Raw genomic sequence first — 27,642 nt, forward strand, 5'->3', positions numbered from 1 at the left:
GTGTGTCTTGAAAAAAAAGCGCCCCGGCGGCTGCCCGCTTCACCAGCGTCAACAACTGTGTCGGCGCCTGTGCTTCCCAGAATGCACCGCGGTGCCAGCAGAGTTGCGTTGTCTCACAACGCATGTAAACAATGGCAAAGTGAGGATGTGGATGGCATTAATTTAGCAAGCTCATGGGCGATTACGATGATTATACGTTCTCCCAAGTTGAGAGGGTTATCTAGAGGAGATGTACAGTAGTGTTCAGAATAATAGTAGTGCTATGTGACTAAAAAGATTAAACCAGGTTTTGAGTATATTTCTTATTGTTACATGGGAAACAAGGTACCAGTAGATTCAGTAGATTCTCACAAATCCAACAAGACCAAGCATTCAGGCTATGAAATTGGGCTATTAGTAAAAAAAAAAAAAAAAGAAGAAGAAAAGGGGACATTCACAATAACAGTAGTGTGGCATTCAGTCAGTGAGTTCGTCAATTTTGTGGAACAAACAGGTGTGAATCAGGTGTCCCCTATTTAAGGATGCATGTGTTGAACATGCTTTTCTCTTTGAAAGCCTGAGGAAAATGGGACGTTCAAGACATTGTTCAGAAGAACAGCGTAGTTTGATTAAAAAGTTGATTGGAGAGGGGAAAACTTATACACAGGTGCAAAAAATTATAGGCTGTTCATCTACAATGATCCCCAATGCTTTAAAATGGACAAAAAAAAACAGAGACGCGTAGAAGAAAACAGAAAACAACCATCAAAATGGATAGAAGAATAACCATAATGGCAAAGGCTCACCCATTGATCAGCTCCAGGATGATCAAAGACAGTCTGGAGTTACCTGTAAGGGCTGTGACAGTTAGAATACGCCTGTGTGAAGCTAATTTATTTGCAAGAATCCCCCGCAAAGTCCCTCTGTTAAATAAGATGTGCAGAAGAGGTTACAATTTGCCAAAGAACACATCAACTGGCCTAAAGAGAAATGGAGGAATATTTTGTGGACTGATGAAAGTAAAATTGTTATTTTTGGGACCAAGGGCCGCAGACAGTTTGTGAGACGACCCCCAAACTCTGAATTCAAGCCACAGTTCACAGTGAAGACAGTGGAGCATGGTGGTGCAAGCATCATGATATGGGCATGTTTCTCCTACTATGGTGTTGGGCCTATATATCACATACCAGGTATCATGGATCAGTTTGGATATGTCAAAATACTTGAAGAGGTCATGTTGCCTTATGCTGAAGATGACATGCCCTTGAAATGGGTGTTTCAACAAGACAGTGACCCCAAGCACACTAGTAAATGAGCAAAATCTTGGTTCCAAACCAACAAAATTAATGCCTCGCAGATGTGAAGAAATCATGAAAAACTGTGGTTATACAACTAAATACTAGTTTAGTGTAGTGTATTGTTTTGAGTTTGTAGCGTCAACAGCAGATGCTGCTATTATTGTGAGCACCCCCTTTTCTACTTTTTCTTACTAATAGCCCAATTTCATAGCCTTAAGAGTGTGCATATCATGAATGCTTGGTCTTGTTGGATTTGTGAGAATCTACTGAATCTACTGGTACCTTGTTTCCCATGTAACAATAAGAAATATACTCAAAACCTGGATTAATCTTTCTAGTCACATAGCACTGCTATTATTCTGAACACTACTGTAGCACCTGTGATGGACTTCTGCTGCGCCCCGATGTTGTCTTATTGTCCATACTTCATGAGATGTGTTTACACTGTGAGTGCTGAGCTCCTAACACCGGAACTCTGCTGAAACCGACCACTCGCGTGAGTCACAGACTGCCAGACGGCGCAAGATTCACAACTGCGAAATGCTTTCACAACAGCCTCACCTCTTATTCATTCTTACTTTTTTAATGAGTCAGATCTGCAACATCAAGGGGAAAATAAGTACAAATCTGATCATGTGGAAAGTTGTAACTGTTTTCTCGATGAGTATGAGCTAGCATGAAAGAAAGAAGTTACAAATGTCGTGGTAAGTGTTGTTTCGTTCTGGCGTTGCGTGCACTCGAGTTCTTTGCTCACGTCTGTGTTACTCTGAGCTTCATGCCAAATACTAAAAGCTAAATGCTGAGACAGACACAACTAGAACGGTGTGAATGTCATGGACCTGCATCTGGCTGCGGCACGTCATATCATTTTTTTCAGTGATATTGATTTAAATAGTGCTTTTATTAATGATCTGTAATGACTGAGTAAACCGGGTGGTATAACAGCAGCTCCTCTGCCGTCAGACCAGTGTCTTTCATGTACGTCATACCACCGTAGCCCCGGTGCAGCAAGCTCTGTGAATAACAGTGGAATAGTGGGCATGAAATAATTGATTAATAGACTGATCCAAAAGCCAGTATGGCGGGTATGCAATCCTCATGTTGGTTGGAATAAAGGACTTCTTGTCCCTCTCTCAAAAAGGAAGTGTGGTTGCCTGTACTGCAACAATTACAGGGGTACTGTGCGCCCCTGTGTCATGAAAGGTCATTGCTAAGGTCAGTCTTCACAGAATTTAGTCCCAGGTAGTTGCCACTCAGCTACCAGAGCAGTCTGGTTTTACACCCAGTTAAGCAGTTAAGTCATCAAATGCATTGTGATCGCAACTACTCATTGAATACAAGTATGAATATCAGCTGTTTCTTTACAACCTGTGGTGATTTTCAGAAAATGTTTGAATCACTTGATACGTCTGCTGTATAGGGCATCCTAACAATTAGCGGTATTCCCAATGAGTTGCTGGATATCATAAGCAGCCTTTACACAGACACCGTAAGTGAGTCTGACCTCTTTCAAGTGAATTTTGATGTTCACTAGGCATGTGTTCTGGTTTCTACTATGTTACATGCTCGGACCGGCTGAGTGTAGCTGCTCTGCTTTGTGTACGTGTGATCCGGTCACATATCAAAAGCTAAGCAGAGTAGGTCCTGATTAGTACTTGTATGGGGGACCTCTTACGAAGGCCAGGGCTTGTGTGTGTGTTTCTCCAAGTGAAGCTGAGGTTGAGTCAGAAAGAGTATCCAGCATAAAACTTGCCAAATCCCAGTACAGATCTGTGCTGGTTCTGCTGTAACAACCCTGAACAAAACAGAAGCAGCCAGAAGACATAAAAGAATTGACTGAGTGTTGAGCAGTAACTTTTCCCAGGGAGGAAAGGTTTAAGCCCCTTTCACACCGGTGCAAATGTAGAGTTGCGCATTTTGGCGTACCTACTACGTTGAATTATGCAGCTTTACACAGCTCAGTGCTGAGTTTTTGCTCCTCAACTCAGCAGTAAGTGGAAGAAATGAAACATGTTTAATTTTTTTCTGCGTAGAGCGCTGGACGATTAAAGCACACCATTTTAAGCAAGTCTGTGCTTTTGCATGTAAGTCTGCGCTACACTGAGCTACTCCATGCAAATCTACACAGCTGTACACTGTAGAAACTGAGTCGGTGGCTCCGAACATTGCGTGGTAGAAACAGAAGCTGGTTTGTAAGTGCTGCTGTGGTGGGAGAGGATTTGGAGGAGCGCAATCATCCTTGTTGCCGTGGCGCTACTGAGTGCCGACATGATCATTGATGGCTGTGTATTTGTTCACATCAGGCGGGCTTTGCAGGAGTGTGATCAGCCTCATTGGAGTCGATCTCCACTTCTCACGTAACGTGTGCGTGGTTTGCTGGTGGCCGCACACGTTTATGCACGCACAAACGGACTACCTCGTGCATAATTCACTGGCATGCAATAACACTGGTTTTCCTGCTTTTACTCAGACACACGTGTCACATGTCTGTGGATCAAAGCTGTTCTCACAGAATGTCCACTGATGCTGATTGCTTAAAAACCTTTCCACAGCAGTGTGGAAAGGTTTCTGATGCTGGACGTCAGAAAACATGAGTGCAGTCTGCTTTCATGAACCATTTTGAGAATGGAGCGCACTTCCACAGAGGCAGACAACAGCAGCGATGGCTACATATGTGGCAGTAATGCAACTGTAAAAACGTCATGATACAGTCCACTGTTTTACAAGTGCAGTGATGTGTTCTGCACAGCCGGCAGGAGGGAACTGAAAAAGTTGAATTGCGGCAAGGGCTACGCACGACAGTACGCATACATTAAAAGCTAACATATGCAACTGCAAGCAAATCTACGAACACAATGACACATGATTACACAGGAAAAATGCAGAGTACATGCGCATTTCGGGCATACTCTAAACGCAACTCTAAATTTGCACTGGTGTGAAAGAGGCTTTACTGACCTTGTGAATGATGCTATGATCTATGTGGAATCAATAGAAACTCTGATTACAGCACTTGAGAAGCTGAGTGAGGCGTTGGTGTGTCTTGGCTTGTTGTCCTGCATCAAGTTCAACATTCAGGCTTATAATGACTTCCTAGACTGCATGATTTTATTGTGAAAATATCAAGATTTGCTGATGCTGATTTACTGATCTCAGCAGTGATGTTCATGTCTCTGGGTCCTTGACAATTCTTTTGAAAGAGAAACAAGATCCAATTCTTTAGGGTCCTTACTTCATGGCTGTGAGATTTTGATGTTAACCACTGATGTAAAGCAATGATGAGATGTCTTTGGTACTGTGTCTAAAAAAAATTTTTTTTAGAAATTTTACAATTTTTTTTATTTATTTAATTTTTTTTTGTTTGATTTGATTAAAAGATGTAAAATGTTCAGGGTTTGCAGACTTCACATGTATGACAGACTTACATTGTCTGAGTTATGAATCTGGATCTCAGTAATACATTTTGAGATTGACTTGCTGAATTTATTGTGAATTCATGTGGCTGTTGTACAGTTTCTGTGCAGTTTATATTTGAAATTAAAGTGTAGTTTGTACTGGTATTTACGTACATTCAATTTTATAAACATGTTGTCATGGCAGCTGTCTTTCTGGTTCCACTTTTTAGAGTATTCTCTGTTGTCCCAATTGCTTTCACTGAGCATTTCTTTTGTATTGCCACATACTGTTTGAGAGCAGAGACAGTATACCAGTATAAACACCTATTCATTCGGATTTGAAATGTGTGCATCGTACACAAGAGCCCCAGGTGACAGTATAACCAGGGCTTTACATTTCTTTGTCTGTTCTCTGCATCTATGTGCAGCTCCTCTCCATCTTTCTGTCCATCTGCTGCTCATTCATCTCTCTCACTCACCATTTCTCTGCTCTCTTAACTCCCTAACAGTCTATTTCCTGACATATCTTTGTCATTTCGTATTTTCTATCCATTTTTTCCCCAACCCTCATAGTAGCGGCCCTGCCCATCAAAAGCCAGACATCTCAAGAGTCCACAAATGCAGTGATAATTCATTCAAACCTCGGCTAGGAAACATTCTAACCTCCCAACCCCCACACACACACTCACACATTTGCACACACACACGCACACTGCTTCTCTTTAACTTTTTGCTTCCACTGCTCTGTACGATTCCACTTGCCATGTATTACGCCATTCCACATTGTGAAGCACCAAAATATTACCAGGTTCCTCATTCATTTTAATCAAGCAGGTCTAACTCTGCTGGAGAACTTGGAATTGCACACAGCTTGCCCACACTTGCTCTCTGGTGTGCTGGGCAGTGTTAAGCAGCAGCAGTTTTGTTCATTTCATTTAAGGGCTACATTTAATGCCAGCATTAAGGTTTGAGAAGATTATGTGACTGTGCCGCTCATCACCGCTGTGCTGTGATTTGTTGAACACCCAGCCAAGTCCCCGGTCCTCTCTACCCAGGGACAGCAAAGATTTGAAAGGACTTCTGGCTGCTACAAGCTCCTAACGGATATAAAATGTTATCTCAAAGGCCTTGGCTGGTCAAATTCATAAGCTGCTCTTAGTTTAAGTCTATCCACTGAACTAGATTCAAATTTGTGGAGTCATTATTGCTGCTGGCCTGAGGTAAGAACATGTTGATTACATTGTAGGTCAGCTGAATGGTTCACATAAGTGATGTTTCTTCCCTGCAGACCCCCTCCAGGAGTTATTAATTTTTAAATATGAACTCCTGTGCATCACTCCTGGTTGCTTTGAGAACAAGCAGTGATTTTGTGCTAAAGTGCTTGTAATGTACAGTTACAGAAACCTTTAATAATTTGTTGTAGTTACTTTTATGCATAGTAATGTTTTATGATCAGGTGAGGGTAAGCATGAGAGTTTTACACAGGGCTAAATTCACAGCTGCTGCGATTGTGATAGTAAAGGTTGTGGTAAAATGACAGCTAAGTTTTTTTTTTGTTGTTTTTTGTGAAATGACCTTCAGCTTATTGATCTGTGCTACATTTAAAAAAAAAAAAAAAAAAGACATCACTTGATGTTGTGAAGGTCTTTTTGACTCAGTCTTTTGAAGATTCAGGATAAAATATTTAACTGTCACATTCAGTGTTGTCAGCCTGGAATCAACAACATAGAAGAGTGACAGAAATATCACCACTGGTCCAGTTAATCAAGCACAAACACAGGCAATGGAGGGAGGAGCTGGCGCAGGTTGTGATTTACTAGACTCACAATTTTACTTCCTGCTTTTTACTAAGCCAGGTTTTTTCAATGCCACTTCAAAACTCTCTCTCTCTCTCTCTCTCTCTCTCTCTCTCTCTCTCTCTCTCTCTCTCTCTCTCTCTCTCTCTCTCTCTCTCTCTCTCTCACACACACACAAACATTAATTCATTCATATGCAGCTTCATCACCCACTGTTTTGATTTACATCTCAAATCCTATTCTGTATTTTCAAGTACAGCACTTTTGTTGTCACGTTTTTATTTACTACTAGCTGAGTTACCCGTTCTGTTCACGGTAATAGAGATGAATTTTAGCCATGTCATTGTATATTTCATCAGTGGTGGGCACAGCTAACCAAAAAGTTAGCTGCGATAACAGTTAATCTGCTAAGTGAAAAGTTATCTTTTATAGAGCTGAACCAATAAACCCCTAAAAAATTTAGCGGAAGTTACAGATAAAAGCTAAACTGATAACTTTCTGTATTGATTTCAGTACACTAGGAGTTACTGACACAACAACAAGCCAGTGCTTCTGTGTCACATTAGCTTTCTCTCAGCAAAAGAGACCTAGTGATTGAGGAGGGATAAAATAAAGACAATTTCTCTTTACACCATAATGATTTGCTGGAATATCACGCAAGTCATCAACAAGCATACAGTTTTAACTTATGGTAAAAAAAAAAAAAAAAATTTAACCAAACTAATTCCAGTCAAGTTATTTAAATTAAAAAATCACATTAAACATCACATCTGAGTTTTATAAAGTGAAAATATCAACTATATGTTTTAGTTTTAAAGTAATGCACTAATTGTGAAGGTTTTAATGTTTGGACCACACAGAGTTTTAGGCACAATATACAAAGAGTTTAATGCTGCTGTCCATGTGCAGCGGTTAAAGTGCAGCCTCATCAGAGCGTCTCAATGCATTTGTCCTGTCGTAAAACGTTACCCATAATGCACTGCAGCATGTGTGGTCCAAACACTAAAACCTTCAAAATTAGTGCATTACTTTAAAACTAAAACATATAGCTGATATTTTCATTTTATAAAAACCCAGACGTGATGTTAATTTAAACAACTTGTCTGGAATTAGTTTGGTTAAAATTTTAACCATAAGTTAAAACTGTATGTCTGTTGATGACTTGCGCGATATGCCACCAAGTCATTATGGTGTTAAGAGAAATTATCTTTTTTCTCTCTCACTTTCTTTCTCTCCTGTAACTAGCTGTCTTCTGCTTGCAGAGGATAGAGCTGTCTGTCTGCTAGGAAACATTAACAGGTAGGTGCTAAAATCTTTGACTTCAGACTTCACAAATGTTTCTAACTGTTAAGCTTTATTTGCTATGCCTGCAAAAATATGTTAACGGTCAAAGTATGGGACCTAAATTTATCGGAGGCTAATTGGTCCGCTGATGGTTTTCATAGTTATCTGAAAAGCTAATGCGATAATGAAAACATTAGCTTTGATAATTAGCAGATTAGTGGAACTGTGCCAACCACTGTATTTCATCTCACTTTAGTTAAGGTATAGTAAGTTGCATTGCATTGTGTGTATGTTGTCAGCATTAATTTTCATAGAGCAATTGTGACATTAATGAAACTGAAGTGAATGATGATAAAAAGGTGATAGCATGTCATATCACTGCAATACTCTGGGGTATGTAATGTTCTTAGTGTGACCCGAGGTGCACAAATGAAAAGTCCATCAGGGTGACCAACTCGAGAGCATCCTACATGTAGCTGACCATGTGAGAAGCATGTTGTCTCCAGATTTAGCCCAACTACTTTCAGTGACTGTCCCTGCAACTTCTTGGGAGGCATAATTACAAAATCGTGCGCTTTAACTAGCACACGGCATACGCTGGCCTGTGCGGATTCTAATTAAAGTGCACCCTAGCCAGGCACTATTACGTGCTAAGTAAAGTGTGATGCTTGCTGCCTGACATGAGTTCCATATGAACTGCAAAAATAAGGGCTCCAGTGAGCGTGTTGTGATATTAGATTCACATGTATTGGTATCGTCACATTGATGTTCATGTACCGTCCCTTAAGTATTTCCAGGTGGCGCATGAGAAGAACGACACAGTCATTCAGTTCCGGTCTCCGAGAGTAAACCGCCTTCAAGAGGGCCAGCAGTTAAAAGCGTCCATCCAGCTTGACAATTGGCAAAAGGAGTTGAAGCCCTTTGAATACCACCCTGACCCTTGGTTCAATGAGCTGCCTAAGAAGGTCATCACTGAGACCAGCATCATCATTGTCACTGTGAGTGCTGACTGCTTGTCATATGCCAATACTGAAATGGTGGTGGTGTGTGTGTGTGCGCATGTTTGTTTGTGAGAATTAGCACAATTGGTGTTATGTGACTTGAGGATTTGCAAAACTGCAGGGTTGCATTCAGTGTGTGTAACTTCGTCACACTTAAGCTGATTATATCTAGGTTGATTTTCATTTCACACTTATATGGAGACAAGCAGAGTTATTATATGAGCTTAATGCTATGATTGCTTTAGAAATCAACTAAGCTGAGGCAAAACCAGTGTTTGCACTACAATAAAAATAGTTGGTTATTTAAACCCAAATAAACAGATAAGAATAACGCTCTTAATAGGTTATGTTCACTAAAACACATAAGTAGGGCATTATTGCCTCATGTACCCCACAGTATATCTTTTTGGGTGTGAGGAACACCATGTTGGTGTGCTACATACTGCAGACACTGATTTTCATTTACAGTATGGAAAATGCAAATTTTAAAAAATGCAGTGATCCTTACATTTACTTTGACTTCTATTTCATTGTAGACTGTATGAACTCAAGATACTGCATGTTTTGTGTGGTCAGCTAAATTTCATTTGTTTATATCCAGGTGAGCCCTGTTATCTTGCATGAGTTGGGGTCCACAAAATTGGACTCCGAGTTATCTGAAATTGCGAGTTAATGAAGTTGACCAAAAACACTTAAAATCAGCTTACCTTACCATATTATAAAATGAAAGGAAAAATGTAATGACCCTGTACTGTTTTACACCTTCTTAAGATGTGCTTGCAAGAAAAAGTAGACAGAATGTCATCTGAAATGCTTCATGGCTTTGTATGCTCATTGCCAAAGTGTTTTAAGTGTTATGAGAAGGAATGCCAGCATTACAGAGTCGTAAAAGCTTTAATGTCCCAACCTTTGGGGAATGGGTTGCAAGCCTTAACTATATGAATGCCTGTATATTAACAAATAAAATGAAGTTGACCACACAAAACATGGAATGTCTTGTTCTGTAATGACTGCAATGAAAAATAAGTCAAATTTAATGTAAGGATCACTGTGTTTTGTTTTGTTTTAGTATCATCATCATCATCATCATTTTTAGTGTGCATCTTCCATATTATCCCAACTTTGTCTGAGCTGGGATTGTAAAACAGAATACTAACCTATCTGTGTCCTTGAAAAAGACACTTTATCTGCATTGTCCCAGTCCATCCAGCTGTAAATGTTTACTGGCCTTTGCTGGGAAAGTAACCTGCAATGGACTGACTTTACATTCAGAGTGAGCTGCATACTCTTTTAATGCTTAATGCTACGTTATCCAGGAGTAAGCGTCGGCCCAGTGGGTGCTGGGGCCTGTATAGGACTTAAGGTACCTTGACGCTTGCACAAATTTGATCCCCGCACTGCTGAACAATTCGTCGTGCCAATGCGTCCCTCTTTGTCCTGTTTGGCACCACGCTATATAAGATGAAGCTTGTGCCATATCATTTCATAGCAGATGACGCATTTACTTTCAGAACTTGGCTCACAGAGAGATTATCACAGAGTCATATCACTGCACTGCAATACACTGCAATAGAATCACAGAGAAATTATCTACAGCTACAGGTTGTCTTGTGCTCATTGTGTAGTGGAGAACGCATTTTGAATCTTGTCTCAAAGGTAATTATATTAGTAATGGATGCATTTTCATTCCTTCTTATGATTTAGATAATGTATCTTTAAAGTTATGTTTATTATAGATGTACCATAATCTAATTTCACGTTCAGATGCTCTGCGTGCAGTGACATGCAGTGTTTGCAAATAAGTTACGCAAAGTTCACAACTAGTTCACGCAAGTGACACGAAATTTATACGTGCCAGAAATTTTGAACATTTCTAAATTTTCTTTGCACACTGGCACGCAGTTGCACACAGGTCACGCATAGTTTACGACAAGTTTACTCATTGGCACACGATCTTGCGTGCCAGTGTGGGGATTGAATTTGTGTCAAGGTGGATTTACTTCGATGACTTCTATTCTTTGTATGATACTTCTACTTGATGGTGCAGTTTCTCTCATTTTGCACATCATTAAGCCATTGTCTGCCTTTCTCCATAGGGTCGAGGATTTGCCAAGGCCATGACGGCCAAAGAGGCACAAGCGTTTGTGGGTGATGTTCCGTGTCTTGTTAACACACTTCAGGATGACAAACTGTTCCTGGACCCACCTTCCACACAGCCTCGCGCCCGCTCCAGGCGCCATCGTAGAGACACCCGCACTGAACTGCTGGACCTGCTGGTCAGATCACACAAACACACACACGTGCATGCATCATGTACAGACATGTGACACTCTTATTGCTCATTTTCAATCCAGGACCGGGTCGCGGGGGGCAACAGCTCCAGCAGGGAACCCCAGGTTTCCCTTTACCGTGCCACATTAACCACGTCTAACTGGGGGAGTAGCAATGAATATTGGCCAGTGGATCAAGAGCTTCTCCTTTTGGCTCAGCTACCTTTTCATCAAGAATACAATAGAAAAAGCAATACCATCCCTGCTGCACCAATTCTCTGGCCAATCTCTCACCCCATTATCCCCTCACTTGTGAACAAGACTGATGTACTTGAACTTCTTCATTTGGGGCAAGACCACATCGCCAATCCATTGATTTCATGCTGTGAACCATGGCCTCAGATTTACAGGTGCTGATCCTCATCCCAGTCACTTTACACTCGGCTGCCAACCGACCCAGTGAGTGCTGGAGGTCACAGGCCGATAAAGCTAACAGGACCACATCATCTGCAAAAAGCAGTGATGAGACCCTGAGCCCAACAAAAAAGACCCTCCTCCCTCCGACTACAACTTGATATTCTGTTCCAGAATATCACAAACAGGATTGGTGAGAAGGCACAGCCTGAGCAGAGGGCAACCCCCACCAGAAACAAGTCCGACTTACAGCCAAGAACCCAACCACAGCTCTCGCTTTATGAGTACAGAGACTGGATGGCCCTGAGAAGGGACCCCCTCACTCAATACTTCTGCAGCATCTCCCACAGTATCTCCCGTGGTACCCAATCATAACCCTTCTCCAAGTCCACAAAACACATGTAGAATGGATGAGCATACTCCCGGGCTCTCTCCAGTATCCTTGTGAGAGTGAAGAACTGGTTGGTTGTTCCACCACCAGGACGGAATCCGCATTGTTCCGCTTCAATCTGAAGTTCGACTATCAGCTGAACCCTCTTTTCCAGCACCCTGGAGTAGGCACATGCTTTCTGGTCCCCTTTTTGTAAGTATGGGGACCACCACCCCAGTTTACCACTCCTTCAGCACTACCTCAGACCTTCACGCGATCTTGAAGACATCTCATCCAAGACAGTCCCTCCACACCCAGAGCCTTCAGCATTTCTGGACGGATCTCATCAATCCCTGGTGCTTGAATGGTTCCTCATTTTCTTCTCCTGAGGTGCCTCGTGGTCCGCCAGAAGCACCTTGGTGCCGACCAAATGTCCTTCTCCATGGTTACTTCGAACTCCTCCCACACCTGCTTTCACAGCAGAGGTTGCCGGCCTTCGGGCCTGTCGATACCTTGCAGCTGCCTCCGGAGTCCTCCGAGATAACATATCCCGGAAGGACTCCTTCAGTTGGATGGCTTCCCTGACCGCCAGTGTCTACCCCGGTGTTTGAATATTGCCGCCCCTTGAGGCACCTAAGTCCTTCAGACCACAGCTCCCTGCTGCAGCTTCAGCAATGGCAGCTTTGAACATTGCCCATTCTGGTTCAATGCCCCCAACCTCCACAAGGTTGCCTGAAAAGTTCCGCCAGAAGTGTAAGTTGAAGATCTGTTGGACAGTGGGGTCCTCCAGATGTTCTCAGTTCACCCGCACAATCCATTTGGGCTTACCAGGTCTGTCCAAAGTCCTCACATGTGACAAAAAAACCTTAGTGGATGACTGGAGAAACACAATTAAGGTCCCCCATCAGTAGGACACGAGAGTTCACTGAAAGGTTTGATAATTTTGAAAATTTTGTCAGTCATATGCTATGGCCTTTGCAATCACCAGAGTCTAACCTAGTAGAACACCTATGGGAGATTTTGAGCTGATATTTTTGACATTGCAGTCCACCACCATCATCATCATCAAAACACTGAATGAGCAAATGTCCTTTGGAAGAATGGTATTCCGTCTCTCCAGCAGAGTTCACAGACTTGTACACGCACATTCAAGGAGTCCTAGCAGCACCGTGTTAAAACACTTCCTGTTGGTTTTTCTTTAAATTTATCACCTACATCAATTTGCGATGCAGTCTGCAACCATGAAAAAAAAGCATATAGATCACAGTTGCCATGTGATCTTGCACATGGTTTGACGCAGTGTGATGATGCAAGCCACTGGGCCTGTACCAATGTGAAGTGCATGAAAACAACTGTAACAATCATAGATACTGTGGCATATCTGTAGTATAACTGCAGCATAGCAGTTGTATTTCCAGGACACCTCTGGGAGGTGATGCAGTACGTATGACACCATCGCAGGCTCAGTGGAAATGCAAGGGTTTGAGAAAGTATGTCAAAGGTTGCAACAGTAAAAAAGGGGATTTTTGAACAAGTTGAAAATATCACCATAGTAAAAGCAAGCTCACGGCATGATCAATCCAAGTCTGGGAGTATGCACTGGTACCACGCTTCACCGCATCCATGGCACTGCCCTGGGTCCTGGATGGTAACAACCCAGGCAGATAACCGGTGCATCCCAACATCTCTAAACTAATCATCTACGAGGTCTGTTAGAAAACTATCCGCCCTTTTTATTTTTTCAAAAAACTGTATGGATTTGAATCATGTGCGCTTGCATCAGCCAAGCTTGAACCTTCGTTTTTTCACGCCTGTCGGTTGCATCATTCGCCTGTGGGCAGGCTTTGAGTGAGCACTGGTCCACCCCCTTCGTCGGATTTTCACTGTCAGGGAAATGGCTGAGCGAACGAAAGACGTGCGGAGGAATTCGCGGATAGTTTTCTAACAGACCTCGTATTTGCCACAGCTAGGAGAAGTGTTGGGGCCCCCTTGGCCTTCTGCAGCCACATGGGTCCTCATTACTCAGGCATCTATGTTGCGGATGATGGAATACCACAATTTAACATGGACACTGTCCCAAACCCCCTAAAGTTGTTTAGGGTAAGAAATAGGTTTCAAACTGTGTACTTGTGGGATGCATAACTGAAAAAGAGAAGGTGACTGAATTCTGCATAAAAATATATGATTGTACTGTGAGTAGACAAATGCTTAATAATAATGGGTCAAACATCATGCATTTATTCATGAACTGATGAAATGTTCCCAACATTCTTAAAATACTACAAGGTCCGGCACATCCTTAGCACACCTCTGAGCAATTATGTTGATTCTTTTCTGTCTCTATTAGCTGTTCATGCTGTCAAATCTTTGCCATTGACATGTGCCAAAGGACACATCTCAAGCTGAAACATGGACAGTTTGTGCAGAGAATAAGAGTCATTCTGTGTTTATTTGCAGATCAAGTTTGGGAATGGGGAGTGGGTGGTGGGTTCGGTGCAGTACGAGAGCAAGTACGAGGTGCCACTCTACATCATCATCCCTGCTGTTGTTGTGCCCATGCTGCTAATCATTGCCATCTCTGTCTACTGCTACAGGTAAAATTACATCAAATAAAAGCAGTGCAAGCGCACAATGATGGAAATGAAATAAGGTCATTTGACAGCCAGTTAAATGTTGGAGCCTGTATAATTTATGTTTGAGGAAAAAGTACCGTGCATCCAGAAAGTATTCACAGCGCTGCACTTTTTCCACATTTTAGGTTACAGCCTTATTCCAAAATGGATTACATTTTTTTTCTCAAAATTCTACACACAATACCCCGTAATGACTAAAGTTAAAAAAAGGTTTTTTTGGTTTTTTTTGCAAATTTCTTAATAAAAATAGGACTAAGAAATCACACGTCCATAACTATTCACAGCTGTTACCATGAAGCTCAAAACTGACCTCAGGTGCATTCTGATTCCGCTGATCATCCTTGAGATGCTTAATTGGAGTCCACCTGGGATAAATTCAGTTGATTGGACATGATTTGGAAAGGGAAAAGATGAATGCAACAATGTACAGAAACATCCTGGGTGAAAACCTGGTCCAGAGCTTAGCACTTCAATAACAAGTGAGAAAGTGTTCTGCTTTATTTTAAAATAATTTTTGAACATTGGACACATTTTCATTCAGGACCTTGGGCAAACGTTCCTTGTTTACATTATTCTTTAAGTTCTTAAATTGGTGCAAAACAAAGTTATATTTGTCTCCTTTGTTTCTTTATCTAAAATGATCCAGCCTGTGACAAAAAAGTGATCCCATCTGAATCATAGATCTTGTGATTCATTGCCCCACTGGCATTGAACATATGTTTTCCATGAAATATTGTTTATTTAGTGGGACTGAGATCTTGAGGATTGTCAGCGCTACTTTAGTCATGTTAGATTTTGTTTGTGGCAGGAAGTAAATGCATCACACGCACATCAGAAATGGCACACCAACAGTGAGCAAGTCCGCTACTGTAGGTGTTAATTGCAGTTTGTATGGAGAACAAAACAAACAGTGCTGCCAAGTTATCAAGTGATTGTGCCAGTTTTTCACACTCAAGCTACAAGTTAAGCCCCCCCCCCCCCCCCCCCCCCCCCCGACATGAGCATGTCTTGATTCACGCACTAGCACAACCTGTGCCGTGCTGGAGAGTAAACTCGTCTTTAACGGGTGCAGACAGGACGCGAGGGGGCGTCCATGCGTGCACGCAGAGAATTTTGAAATGTTCAAAAAAAATCTTTCACGCATAAATGTCATGCTACATGGCACAATCTAATCGCCAACAGAATATGGAGCTCATCAAGTGGAGCAAAGAAGTGAACAGAGCGAGTGGTGACGTTAGCGGATCACATCAGAGCGCAGCTCATCTGAACGATTATAACAAGAAGTTAAATCTGTTATAAACATACTTTAACAGCTGCACACAAGAAGGAAAGAAGACACAACTGTTTTACCAAGCCATGACAATGTAAACATGACAAATAATTAACTTTTTAGACGACTCAAAATGCTTTCTGCAGCTTGTTAAGATGAAGCTGGAGTGTTCCTCTGTGATTCAGGAAGTGATTACAGCTGTTTTCAATGGTCCATTTGCAGAGAAAATGATTAATCTGACAGGAAATAATTATTTTATATACACAGCGTCTAGTGCAGAGCACGTGGCAGCTGGTAGAACAAAGAATGGCATCCAGCTGGGAACGCAGCGGGTGGGATCATCTCGACGACGTGCATGAATCAAAGTCACGCTCGTGTCAGGGGGCCTTTATACTTCTGAAAACCAAACAAGCCCATTCTACACACTCTGTCTTTTCCAGACTACAGTGTTGTTTTTGTGTGCCGTGTGTTCAGGCGGAAGAGTCAGCAGGCAGAGAGGGAGTATGAGAAGGTGAAACATCAGCTGGAGAATCTGGAGGAGAGTGTGCGGGATCGCTGCAAGAAAGAATTCACAGGTATCCTCTCGGCGGTGGTATAATATTATTCATGCTTCTCACAGGATTCATGTATTTCACAAGTCATAAAGTAATGAAGAGCTTCATGACTCTGACTACATTTCTTTGATGTATTGTACTGCAGTCTATTACATAAATTCTCCTGCTTAACGTCATTCACAGAAACTGTTTTGCTGTAATGCAAATCTGCACTTTCCCGCGTGGCTATCGTCCTGTGCCTCAAATCACATAATGATAGAGACTCACAAATTGACCTCCACACATGACAATGAGCAACTGTTTTCTTGTTTGACAGATTTAATGATTGAGATGGAAGATCACTCCAATGACCTGAGTGAGGGTCGAATTCCCTTCCTGGACTACAAGAACTACACGGACCGCGTCTTTTTCCTGCCTTCTAAGGATGGAGCAAATGATGTGATGATCACAGGCAAACTCGACATCCCTGAGGCTCGACGGGCTACTGTGACCCAGGCTCTCAACCAGTTCTCCAACCTTCTGAACTCCAAGACCTTTCTCATTAATGTAATTATACTGTGGCTATACATCCCACAACACCAAGCAGTAGTCACTGACAAATTTTATCTGCACTAGGGATGTCGCAAGCAATGCATGTGTACCAAGTCATTACTAAATTCTGAAAACATCACAATGCTAGTTTTTCTATGGTATCTGTGTTATCATTGTTACAGAGGACAGAATTTTACAACAGCTGCTTTTAAATTCCAAATATGGAAAAACAAATGCCACTGCAGCAGAAACAGTTCCACTTTAACTTAAAAGCTAGAATACTGGCAATCTTCAATAGATAAAATATAGTCTGAAGTTTAATATATATCAACTACATCATATTTAGAACCCATTAAAATTTTGGGGGAATTTTTAATTCGTGGGAACATACATAATTTGAGGGAAATCCATAGCATATTTCGCCCCAACGAACGTCAAAACCTGCAGACGAATTCAAGCTGGAAGCTTAATAACTCAGATAATCAGATAATAACAGACTCAGATAATAACCATAACTGTGCACCGTCAGACACCAGTCACCAGGCAACTCACCTGTCCAAAAGCCGCGCTCCAAAATTGATCGCCAGTCTTCTGTCGCAGTTGCTGCCAAGGATCTCTCACCGTCGTTGATCTTCTCTTTTTCTCTCGCTCCAAATGACGTCTTTTCTTTGCACTTTCTGTGTATATCACTGGTCTTCCTCGCTTTCTTCCACTTCTACTACTTCTATCTTGCCGTCTTCATGCATCTCAGCTAACGGTGGAAACCCCGCATACACACACACACACGTGGCCTGTGACGTCACACCAATGGCGTCCTGGCTTTCAAATTTTTGGCAAGTGCCAATAATTCAGAATTTGCTTTGATACGGACGAATATTTTGGGAATCCTTTATATTCACACTAACAAAGTAGAGAAGCTTGAATCTTCGAATGGACTGGGTTGCTTGACGCGAGGACGTTTCCCTTCAAATCGCAGACGCTTCCTCAGCTAAAATTCTTGCTCTGGAATCTGACTTCTGTCTGACTCTTGTAGAGAAGAATAAAACAGAAGCCAACAAAAGCTGGAGTTTTAAACCTAACCAGACCCCTCCTACTGAGAGGCAGACTGCTATAGGCTAGTGACTAAACAATAGCTCTAATTAGCAACTATTGTGCTGTAGTTAGCACACCTAATGGCAGGACAGCTGTCCCTCTATTGATGGGATGGATGCCTTTCTGATGGCTCCCTTGGTGACGTGAATGACTCATTACCATGAACAAAAGACTGAAACTCCTTTGACCTGAGTACCCCATTGTAAACAGGGGATAAAGTGTGTCTCAGACCCCCTCCCCGGTTAAGGCTGGGTTTCAAACGTTTCACAAAGAATGCCTCCTTGACCCGTCTCTCAAACCATTTCTTCTCTCTGGCTAATATTTTAACTTCCTTGTCCTCAAATGTGTGGTTAGCGTCTTTAAGGTGGAGGTGAACCGCAGACTGAGGTCCATTGGCGCCCTCTCTGCGGTGCTGGTATAGCCTTTTGTGTAAAGGTTGCTTCGTTTCACCTATGTAGTGTTCGTTACAGTTTTCCTGACATCTGATAGAATACACTACATTGCTCTGTTTGTAACTAGGGATCATGTCCTTAGGGTGAACTAATTTCTGTCTCAAGGTGTTAACCGGTTTAAAGTAAACTGGGATTTTGTGCTGTCTGAAGATCCTCTGTAGTTTTTCCCCTACTCCTGCTAAATAAGGGAGAGACACTCCTCTTCTTCTTGTCTCCGTCTCCTGTCTATCTGGTCTCTTTGTTCTCTGGGACTTCTGCACTTTGTCCAGGGACCATCGTGGGTACCCACATACTGTGAGGGCTGAGTTGATGTGTTCTGTAAAGTCCTCAACTTGCTGTTGCTTGATTTTGACCCATGTATCATCAACATATCTGAACCAGTGACTGGGAGAGATGCCCGTGAAAGACGGCAAGGCTGTCTTCTCCACTCGCTCCATGTACAGATTGGCCAACAGCAAGTTGAGGACTTTACAGAACACATCAACTCGGTGGACGCCAATATCAAGTTCACACCTGAGGATGCCAGAAACAACCATTTAGCCTTCCTGAACTGTGATGTTACGATTGGAGAGAACAGGCAGCTCCAGACGGGTTTACAGAAAACCAACTCACACTGACCAATATCTGCTCTTCGGCTCAAACCACCCCCTTGAACACAAGCTCGTGGTGTTCAGGACGCTTCAACACAGAGCCCTACAGGTGCCCACAACTGCAGAGGGAAGGGCTAAAGAACAACAACGTGTCCGGAAAGCCCTCACAGTATGTGGGTACCCACGATGGTCCCTGGACAAAGTGCAGAAGTCCCAGAGAACAAAGAGACCAGATAGGAGACGGAGACAAGAAGAAGAGTGTCTCTCCCTTATTTAGCAGGAGTAGGGGAAAAACTACAGAGGATCTTCAGACAGCACAAAATCAGTTTACTTTAAACCGGTTAACACCTTGAGACAGAAATTAGTTCACCCTAAGGACATGATCCCTAGTTACAAACAGAGCAATGTAGTGTATTCTATCAATGTCAGGAAAACTGTAACGAATACTACATAGGTGAAACGAAGCAACCTTTACACAAAAGGCTATACCAGCACCGCAGAGAGGGCGCCAGTGGACCTCAGTCTGCGGTTCACCTCCACCTTAAAGACACTAACCACACGTTTGAGGACAAGGAAGTTAAAATATTAGCCAGAGAGAAGAAATGGTTTGAGAGAGGGGTCAAGGAGGCATTCTTTGTGAAACGTTTGAAACCCAGCCTTAACCGGGGAGGGGGTCTGAGACACACTTTATCCCCTGTTTACAATGGGGTACTCAGGTCAAAGGAGTTTCAGTCTTTTGTTCATGGTAATGAGTCATTCATGTCATCAAGGGAGCCATCAGAAAGGCATCCATCCCATCATTAGAGGGACAGCTGTCCTGCCATTAGGTGTGCTAACTACAGCACAATAGTTGCTAATTAGAGCTATTGTTTAGTCACTAGCCTATAGCAGTCTGCCTCTCAGTAGGAGGGGTCTGGTTAGGTTTAAAACTCCAGCTTTTGTTGGCTTCTGTTTTATTCTTCTCTACAGAAGTCAGACTTCCAGAGCAAGAATTTTAGCTGAGGAAGCTTCTGCGATTTGAAGCGAAACATCCTCGCGTCAAGCAACCCAGTCCAGTCGAAGATTCAAGCTTCTCTACTATGGAAACCACCTGGACAACTGAGAGCCTACACAGAAACTAACAAACAAAATTACTTTGGTCCCCATCAAAATTCTAACAATCGTCTCAATTTCAATATGCTTCCTGGCACTCCAGCTTTAACAGTCGGACTCCGTACTTTTCGTTCAAAGTGGATGAGCAGTAATAACTGATTTGCAAAAGCCATTTGTCGATGTGACATCGGGTATTTCAGACCAAGGAAAACCTGAAATTTACTGATTCACCAAAAAATGGATCAGATCTGTTTGAAGATGAGTGAGTTTCAGTTTGTGTTAACAGTGTGTTAGGCTAACTCAGTGCAACCTAACCATTCTATGTCCTGTAATCAAACAATAATGTTTGCCCTTCATATATATATATATATATATATATATATATATATATATATATATATCCACCCTGCAGTTGTACATCAAACATTTGCCCTGTGTTTGTACAGTGTTTGAAGCTTGAATTCACCAAGCCCAATTTTGTCACTAGCCAGCATTTCAAAACACCTTGCCAGGACATGCAGTGGTGTCGGGGACAGTTAGCCATAACAAAACATTATCATTTGTATTAAAAATGAAAGTGGGCAAAGAAAAGTCTTTTGGTGTCACAGCTATGACACAGCTGAAAACTTCATTTCTTGAAGTGTTCCAGTAGCATCATCATCTTCTGGCTGCTCCGATAGGGTAGTATCTCACTGGGTTACGACTGATGGAGATCAGGCAGAGACAAAATAAATCGGGCCAGAATGGGCCACAACAGGCAACTTTTTCATGTGGAATCTCACTAGCTCGGGGATCAAGACATCATACTTCTCGATTTGCAAGGTCAGCATTCAGGTCATCTGCAAAAGCCGTACGCAAACTTCCACCAAATTCTGAAGTTAACTTTGCCTAAGCTTTGTATAGCATCTTATTTGTTTTTGGTAGAAGTTGGCGATGGCCACAAAAGAATCTAGAGACCAAGAAATAGTTGGGTGGAATGTATCTGAATCAGAAGATATTTGAGGACATCGCTGTCACACTAACAACATATGGATATGAGAAGATAGCAAACCAGTGCTGTGGTCAAGTGAGAAAAGGTGAAGGATCACAATGCAAGAAGCAGGAGAATGTGACTTGAGCCAGATTAAGTTTGGACGCATGTGTAGGATGAGTCTGATTTTTAAAAAAAAAAAAAAAAAGCAGCTCTGAGCACTATCAGACAGGAAGGCAATCTGGATTGAATCCAGTCTGAGCGAGGTTGCCAACTCCATTTGGAACAGGCTCTAAACTGAAGGTAAATGTGAATATCTTTGTCTGTTTATATGTGACCTTGTAAAAGACTGGCTACCTGTCCAGGGTGTAGATGGTCTCTCGCCCATTGACTGCTGGGTTAAACTCCAACTGCCCCATGATCCTTAATTGGAATAAGGGTGTATAGGAAGTGAATGAATATATTTTTGCTTCTTCGGCAAGTAATAGAATGGTCATTATTTACGATCGATAAAGAACTTAACATAAACAGCGTCATTAAACTGTGAGTTTTAAAGCATTTTTATGGTTCAACTACATTAGACATGCTCCTATATAGCCTAACAGGACTGAAGGTGTTGATCGGTAACTGCATTGACTATTATTGTTGTCCAATGACTGGTAATAGTGTGTGTGAGAGAATGAGAGGGTTAGAAAAGTTACTACATTTGCCTGCAAATATGCACTCAATTGCCAATTTATTAGGTACACCTAGTGAAGTGTAATGTGACCCTGCAGCAAATCCTCCTTCATGAAGAAGTGAAGGTGCACCCTTTTAAAAATCAGTACAACCAACCGTCACTGGTCGTAACCTTATTTCCTAAAGTTCTGATAGGTAAACTAGTGTTTGACTGATTGACCTGCCTGATTTTCACATCTGATGTTCACCTTTATGGTTTCATATTTGGTCTGCTTCAGTTATCAATTGAATGAATACATTTGAAAATGCACCACTGTGGCCACAGAGGAAAATGTAATTGTCCTCTTATGTTGTACCTGTGAGTCTCCAACCTATCTCTACCTCTAATTGTGTGAACATTTCTGCTGAGCACTACAGTCTAAAATTAAATGAAGTAATTTTTTTCTGGTTTTATGAGTGCAGTTACTGCAGAGCAAATTTTTCCTATTGTACTTTCTCACAAGCTTACTTTGACTTGGTATCACACTATTCTTAATGTGCAAAAGCATTTCCCATCTGCATTACATCACCAAAAGTTGAAAGATAAGATAAACTTTATCGATCCCACAGGGGGAAATTAAGTTGTTGCAGCAGCAGGAGTATTAGAACAGAAAATAACTTTGGAAATGCAATTGTCCTTAAATAAACTGGCTAGAAGTGTCCATAAAAATTAAAGAGTATCAAGGTATTACCAACACTATAAAGACAAAATAATAAAGATAAAACAGATAGATGTGGGTTATATACAAAGGTTTTTTTTTTTACATTCTTTCTCTTTAAATGTCAAAATAGAAATTTTCATGAAAAATGTCCAATTAGAACAAATGAAAGTTTAGGGTCTCTTAAATAATTTCAGACGAAAACCTGCTCTGTAACCTCTGCTGGAATCTTTTAAGCAGTGGGTGATATATTTAGTTGTTTTTGCTGTTGCAATGATGATGCTTTTTTGAAAGATTTTTACATTAGAATCTATAGAAGCTTGTGTTTTGAACAGAGTTTCGAGATACAACATTCACTGAAACACACATGGACAAGCAAAATACCATGCACTAGTTTTTTTGTGTGTGTTTGTTTTATTGTCAGTACGTGCTGTACATTTTACTTAATCTCATTGATGCATTTCATACTTAAATGTGCTTTTAAATACACTAAAAACACTGCCTCTGTACCTATGCATTATAATTAAACCTTTAGTACTCCTTGTTTTTATTGCTGCATGAGTCCCGCACTGACATGTTTAGTGCATGTAGGACCTGCCCTGTGAAACTGTTGCCCATTCCTACATTTAATGAGACTTTTTTAATGAGGGGAGGCGATGATCTAGTGGTTAAGTGTTGAGACAAGAGGATCCTCGGTTCAAATCCAAGCCTGACCGGAAAATCACTCAGGGCCCTTGGGCAAGGTCCTTAATCCCCTAGTTGCTCCCGGTGTGTAGTGGGTGCCTTGCATGGCAGCAGCCTATCATCGGGGTGAATGTGAGGCATTGATGTGTAAAGCGCTTTGAGCATCTGATGCAGATGGAAAAGTGCTATATAAATGCAGTCCATTTACCATTTATTTTTTTTACACTGAGTGAACACCCAGTTAGCACTGTGCGTTAAAAATGGCAGAGTAGTGACGTTACAGAAAATCTTTCCACCAAGAAACCACATTCACAGGCTAAATAAATGCTCTCTGAGAAAGAATGTAGTAAGACTAGAATCAACAAAGGTCTTGCTTTTCCCAGATAGAGAGCCCTTTAAACAGCTAAAGGTCTCCAACTTGGATGCCAATCTTTTGGTCTGAGATGCTGATGCTAGTACGTCATCATGTGCCACTAAATTGTTGATTGCGCCTTTAAAAGTAGTGAGTGTTGGAAGTATAGATGGCTTATAACAGTGAGGAAGCAGCAGTGAAAGGTGACTTCTGTGCTCCTGCACATACAAGCTGGTACTGAAATGATAGCGGAGGTTTTGGATGGCTGTAGTCATCGCTGGTGGGACAGTGTTTTTCACAATAACCAGTTACTTGTGGTTTTACTGGTGGTAAAACTTTACAATGCAAAAGCATCTTTAATTCTCACCTTGCAGAACAGCCCGACTGTGTGCTGTGGCTATTTGTGGTTCTGGTCACGTCAGCGTTTTATTTGTCATTTGTTATAATTAATGTGTCTGTGGGATATACTGCATTCTCTGTGAAGCTTCTGAAGCCCTTTACACTATGTGCAAATTTTACATAAGCTGTCCTCAGGGAGAGCGTCTCCAAAAAGGTTAGCTGTGACTTTGAAGACAAATTATTCCTATATTTTGTTCATGCTACTGATATCTCAAATATCCCCATTATTGCCCCAAACCAAATTGAATGAAAAGGCTGCATTTCTGCGGTGCTCCAGGGTATGTTTGGCCACTTTTCTCTGCAGTAAAATTTCAAATGGCAACTTTCTGGCTTTAAGAAACACTATAAGAAATCAAGAAAAAAAATTGTGGCAGTCAGTAACGGTTACTTTTTTACACCAAGCAGAGGGGAAAAAATATGGACTCACTCAATTCTGAGGAATAAATTATGGAATCACCCTGTAACTTTTCATCTCCAAAACTAACACCTGCATCAAATCAGATCTGCTCGTTAGTCTGCATCTAAAAAGGAGTGATCACACCTTGGAGAGCTGTTGCACCAAGTGGACTGACATGAATCATGGCTCCAACACAAGAGATGTCAATAGAAACAAAGGAGAGGATTATCAAACTCTTAAGAGGGTAAATCATCACGCAATGTTGCAAAAGATGTTTGTTGTTCAGTCAGCTGTGTCTAAACTCTTGACCAAATACAAACAACATGGGAAGGTTGTTAAAGGCAAACATACTGGTAGACCAAGGAAGACATCAAAGCGTCAAGACGGAAAACTTAAAGCAATATGTCTCAAAAATCGAAAATGCACAACAAAACAAATGAACGAATGGGAGGAAACTGGAGTCAACGTCTGTGACCGAACAGTAAGAAACCGCCTAAAGGAAATGGGATTTACATACAGAAAAGCTAAAAGAAAGCCATCATTAACACCTAAACAGAAAAAAACAAGGTTACAATGGGCTAAGGAAAAGCAATCGTGGACTGTGGATGACTGGATGAAAGTAATATTCAGTGATGAATCTCAAATCTGCATTGGGCAAGGTGATGATGCTGGGACTTTTGTTTGGTGCCGTTCCAATGAGATTTATAAAGATGACTGCCTGAAGAGAACATGTAAATTTCCGCAGTCATTAATGATATGAGGCTGCATGTCAGGTAAAGGCACTGGGGAGATGGCTCTCATTACATCATCAATAAATGCACAAGTTTACGTTGATATTTTGGACACTTTTCTTATCCCATCAATTCAAAGGATGTTTGGGGATGATGAAATCATTTTTCAAGATGATAATGCATCTTGCCATAGAGCAAAAACTGTGAAAACATTCCTTGAAAAAAGACACATAGGGTCAATGTCATGGCCTGCAAATAGTCCGGATCTTAATCAAATTGAAAATCTTTGGGGAAGAAAATGGTCCATGACAAGGCTCCAACCTGCAAAGCTGATCTGGCAACAGCAATCAGAGAAAGTTGGAGCCAGATTGATGAAGAGTACTGTTTGTCACTCATTAAGTCTATGCCTCAGAGACTGCAAGCTGTTATAAAAGTCAGAGGTGGTGCAACAAAATACTAGTGATGTGTTGGAGCATTCTTTTGTTTTTCATGATTCCATAATTTTTTCCTCAGAATTGAGTGATTCCATATTTTTTCCCCTCTGCTTGGTCTAAAAAAGTAACCGTTACTGACTGCCACAATTGTTTTTCCTGATTTCTTAGTGTTTCTTAAAGCCAGAAAGTTGCCATTTGAAATGACTTTAGTTTTGTGTCATGTCTGTGATCTGCTTTTTTTCTACAAAATTAAACAACTGAATGAACATCCTCCGAGGCCGGTGATTCCATAATTTTTTGCCAGGGGTTGTATATTTGGACAAAATGAGATTTGAAAGCAAATATGAATATGAGACCATAGTGCAAACTGTCTGACTTGTTTGAGGTTAATTAGATACAAATTTGACATCATAGGAAATATAGCATTCTTTGTGTGTGATCCCCTGATTTTGAGACCAAAAGTAATTATGCAGTGCTGAGCTGTTTCACAGTGACATGAGTGTTTACTCATTCAATCATTGAAAATCTGGCAGATGAAATGTGTAGTGTTGATTTAAAGGTGTGATAAATCAATCAGTAAAAAAAACAAGAACACCAGATTACAGTTTAGTAAAGCAGATGAAAGAAAGCTATGCATGTGCCGCAGGTTTTGGGTTGACCTACGGATAACTAGTCCATTTAATTTTGTTTACCTTTGGAACACACGGTAATCCTACATTCTGAGAATGAAGAGCACTGGCTGGTCTATAAGGTTTTAAAATATCTGTCTGGTAGGAAGGTCGTAGTACATTTAAGACTTTATAAATTAACAAGACTTTAAAATATGGCCATACATGAACAGAAAGCCAATGATTCTAGTCTAAAATTGGGCTAATATGGTTCTTCACAGTGCTTCACTTTTTCCACATTTTGTTATATTACAGCCTTATTCCAAAATGGATGAAATTGACTTTTTTGTTCAAAATTCTACACACGACACCCCATAATGACAATGTGAAACTTTTAGATTTTTGCAAATTTATTCAAAAATAATCAAGAAATCACATGTACATAAGTATGCACCACCTTTGCTATGAAGCTCAAAATTGAGCTCAGGTGCATCCTGTTTCCACTGATCATCCTTGAGATGCTTCTACAACTTATTGGAGTCTAAATTATGTCCAGTTATGTTGGACATAATTTGGAAAGATCCCACAGTTGGCAGTGCATGTCAGAGCACAAACCAAGTCTCAAGACACCAATCTGTGGAAGGATACAGAAACATTTCTGCTGCTTTGAAGGTCCCAATGACCACAGTGACCTCAATTATCCATAAATAATAGAAGTTTGGATCCACTGGCCGCCCGTCTAATCTAATCGATTTGGGGAGAAGGGCCTTAGTCAGGGAGGTGACCAGGAACCTGATGGCCACTCTGTCAGAGCGAGGAGAACCTTCCAGAAGGGCATCCATCTCCCTACCAATCCACCAATCAGGCTTGCATGACAGAGTGGCTGGACAGAAGCCTCTCCTTAGTAAAAGGCACATGGCAGCCCACCTGGAGTTTGCCAAAAGGCACCTGAAGGACTCTCAGACCATGAGAAACAAAATTCTCAGGTCTGAAGAGACAAAGATTGAACTCTTTGGAGTGAATGCAAGGTGTCACCATCCCTACAGTGAAGCATGGTGGTGGCAGCATCATGCTGTAGGGATGTTTCTCAGCGGCAGGAACTGAGAGACTACTCAGGATTGAGGGAAAGGTGAATGCAGCAATGTCCAGAGACATCCTGGAAGAAAACCTGCTCCAAAGTGCTCTTGTCCTTGAGTGACACAGCCAGATCCCAGACCTGAAACTGATTGGACGTCTCTGGAGAGATCTGAAAATGGCTGTGCACCGATGCTCCCCATCCAGCCTGATGGAGCTTGAGAGGTGCTGCAAAGAGGAACGGGCAAAATTGTCCAGAAATAGATGCATCAAGCATTTGGCAACATATTCAAGAAGAATTGAGGCTGTAATTGCTGGCAAAGGTGCATCAACAAAGTATTGAGCAAAGGGTGTAAATACTTATGTACACGTGATTTCTTGTTTTGTTTTGTTTTTCAAATAAATATGCAAAACTTTTTTCATGTTGTCATTATGGGGTGTTGAGTAGAATTTTGATGGGGGGGAATTAATTTACTCCATTTTGGAATAAGGCTGTAACATAAAATGTGGAAACAGTGAAGTGCTGTGAATACTTTCCAGTTGCACTATATTCTGAACCAGCTGAAGATTTCATCATAGACGAGTAAGAAAACAGT

At 41.4% G+C, this 27,642-nt stretch overlaps 1 protein-coding gene across 2 annotated transcripts in view; it reads left to right on the plus strand.

Moving 5' to 3' along the window:
* Positions 1-27,642, plus strand: part of plxnb2b (plexin b2b) — a 391,971-nt gene that overhangs the window by 317,466 nt on the left and 46,863 nt on the right. For both annotated transcript variants that reach the window (XM_034176072.1, XM_034176073.1), the window contains 5 exons: positions 8,541-8,750; positions 10,850-11,029; positions 14,265-14,401; positions 16,185-16,285; positions 16,581-16,810. In XM_034176072.1, coding sequence (XP_034031963.1) covers positions 8,541-8,750; positions 10,850-11,029; positions 14,265-14,401; positions 16,185-16,285; positions 16,581-16,810 — 858 coding nt within the window. The remainder of the gene's footprint in view (positions 1-8,540; positions 8,751-10,849; positions 11,030-14,264; positions 14,402-16,184; positions 16,286-16,580; positions 16,811-27,642) is intronic.

This window comes from Thalassophryne amazonica, chromosome 8 (genome assembly GCF_902500255.1).
Source record: "Thalassophryne amazonica chromosome 8, fThaAma1.1, whole genome shotgun sequence".
NCBI classification, from domain to species: Eukaryota; Metazoa; Chordata; class Actinopteri; order Batrachoidiformes; family Batrachoididae; genus Thalassophryne; species Thalassophryne amazonica.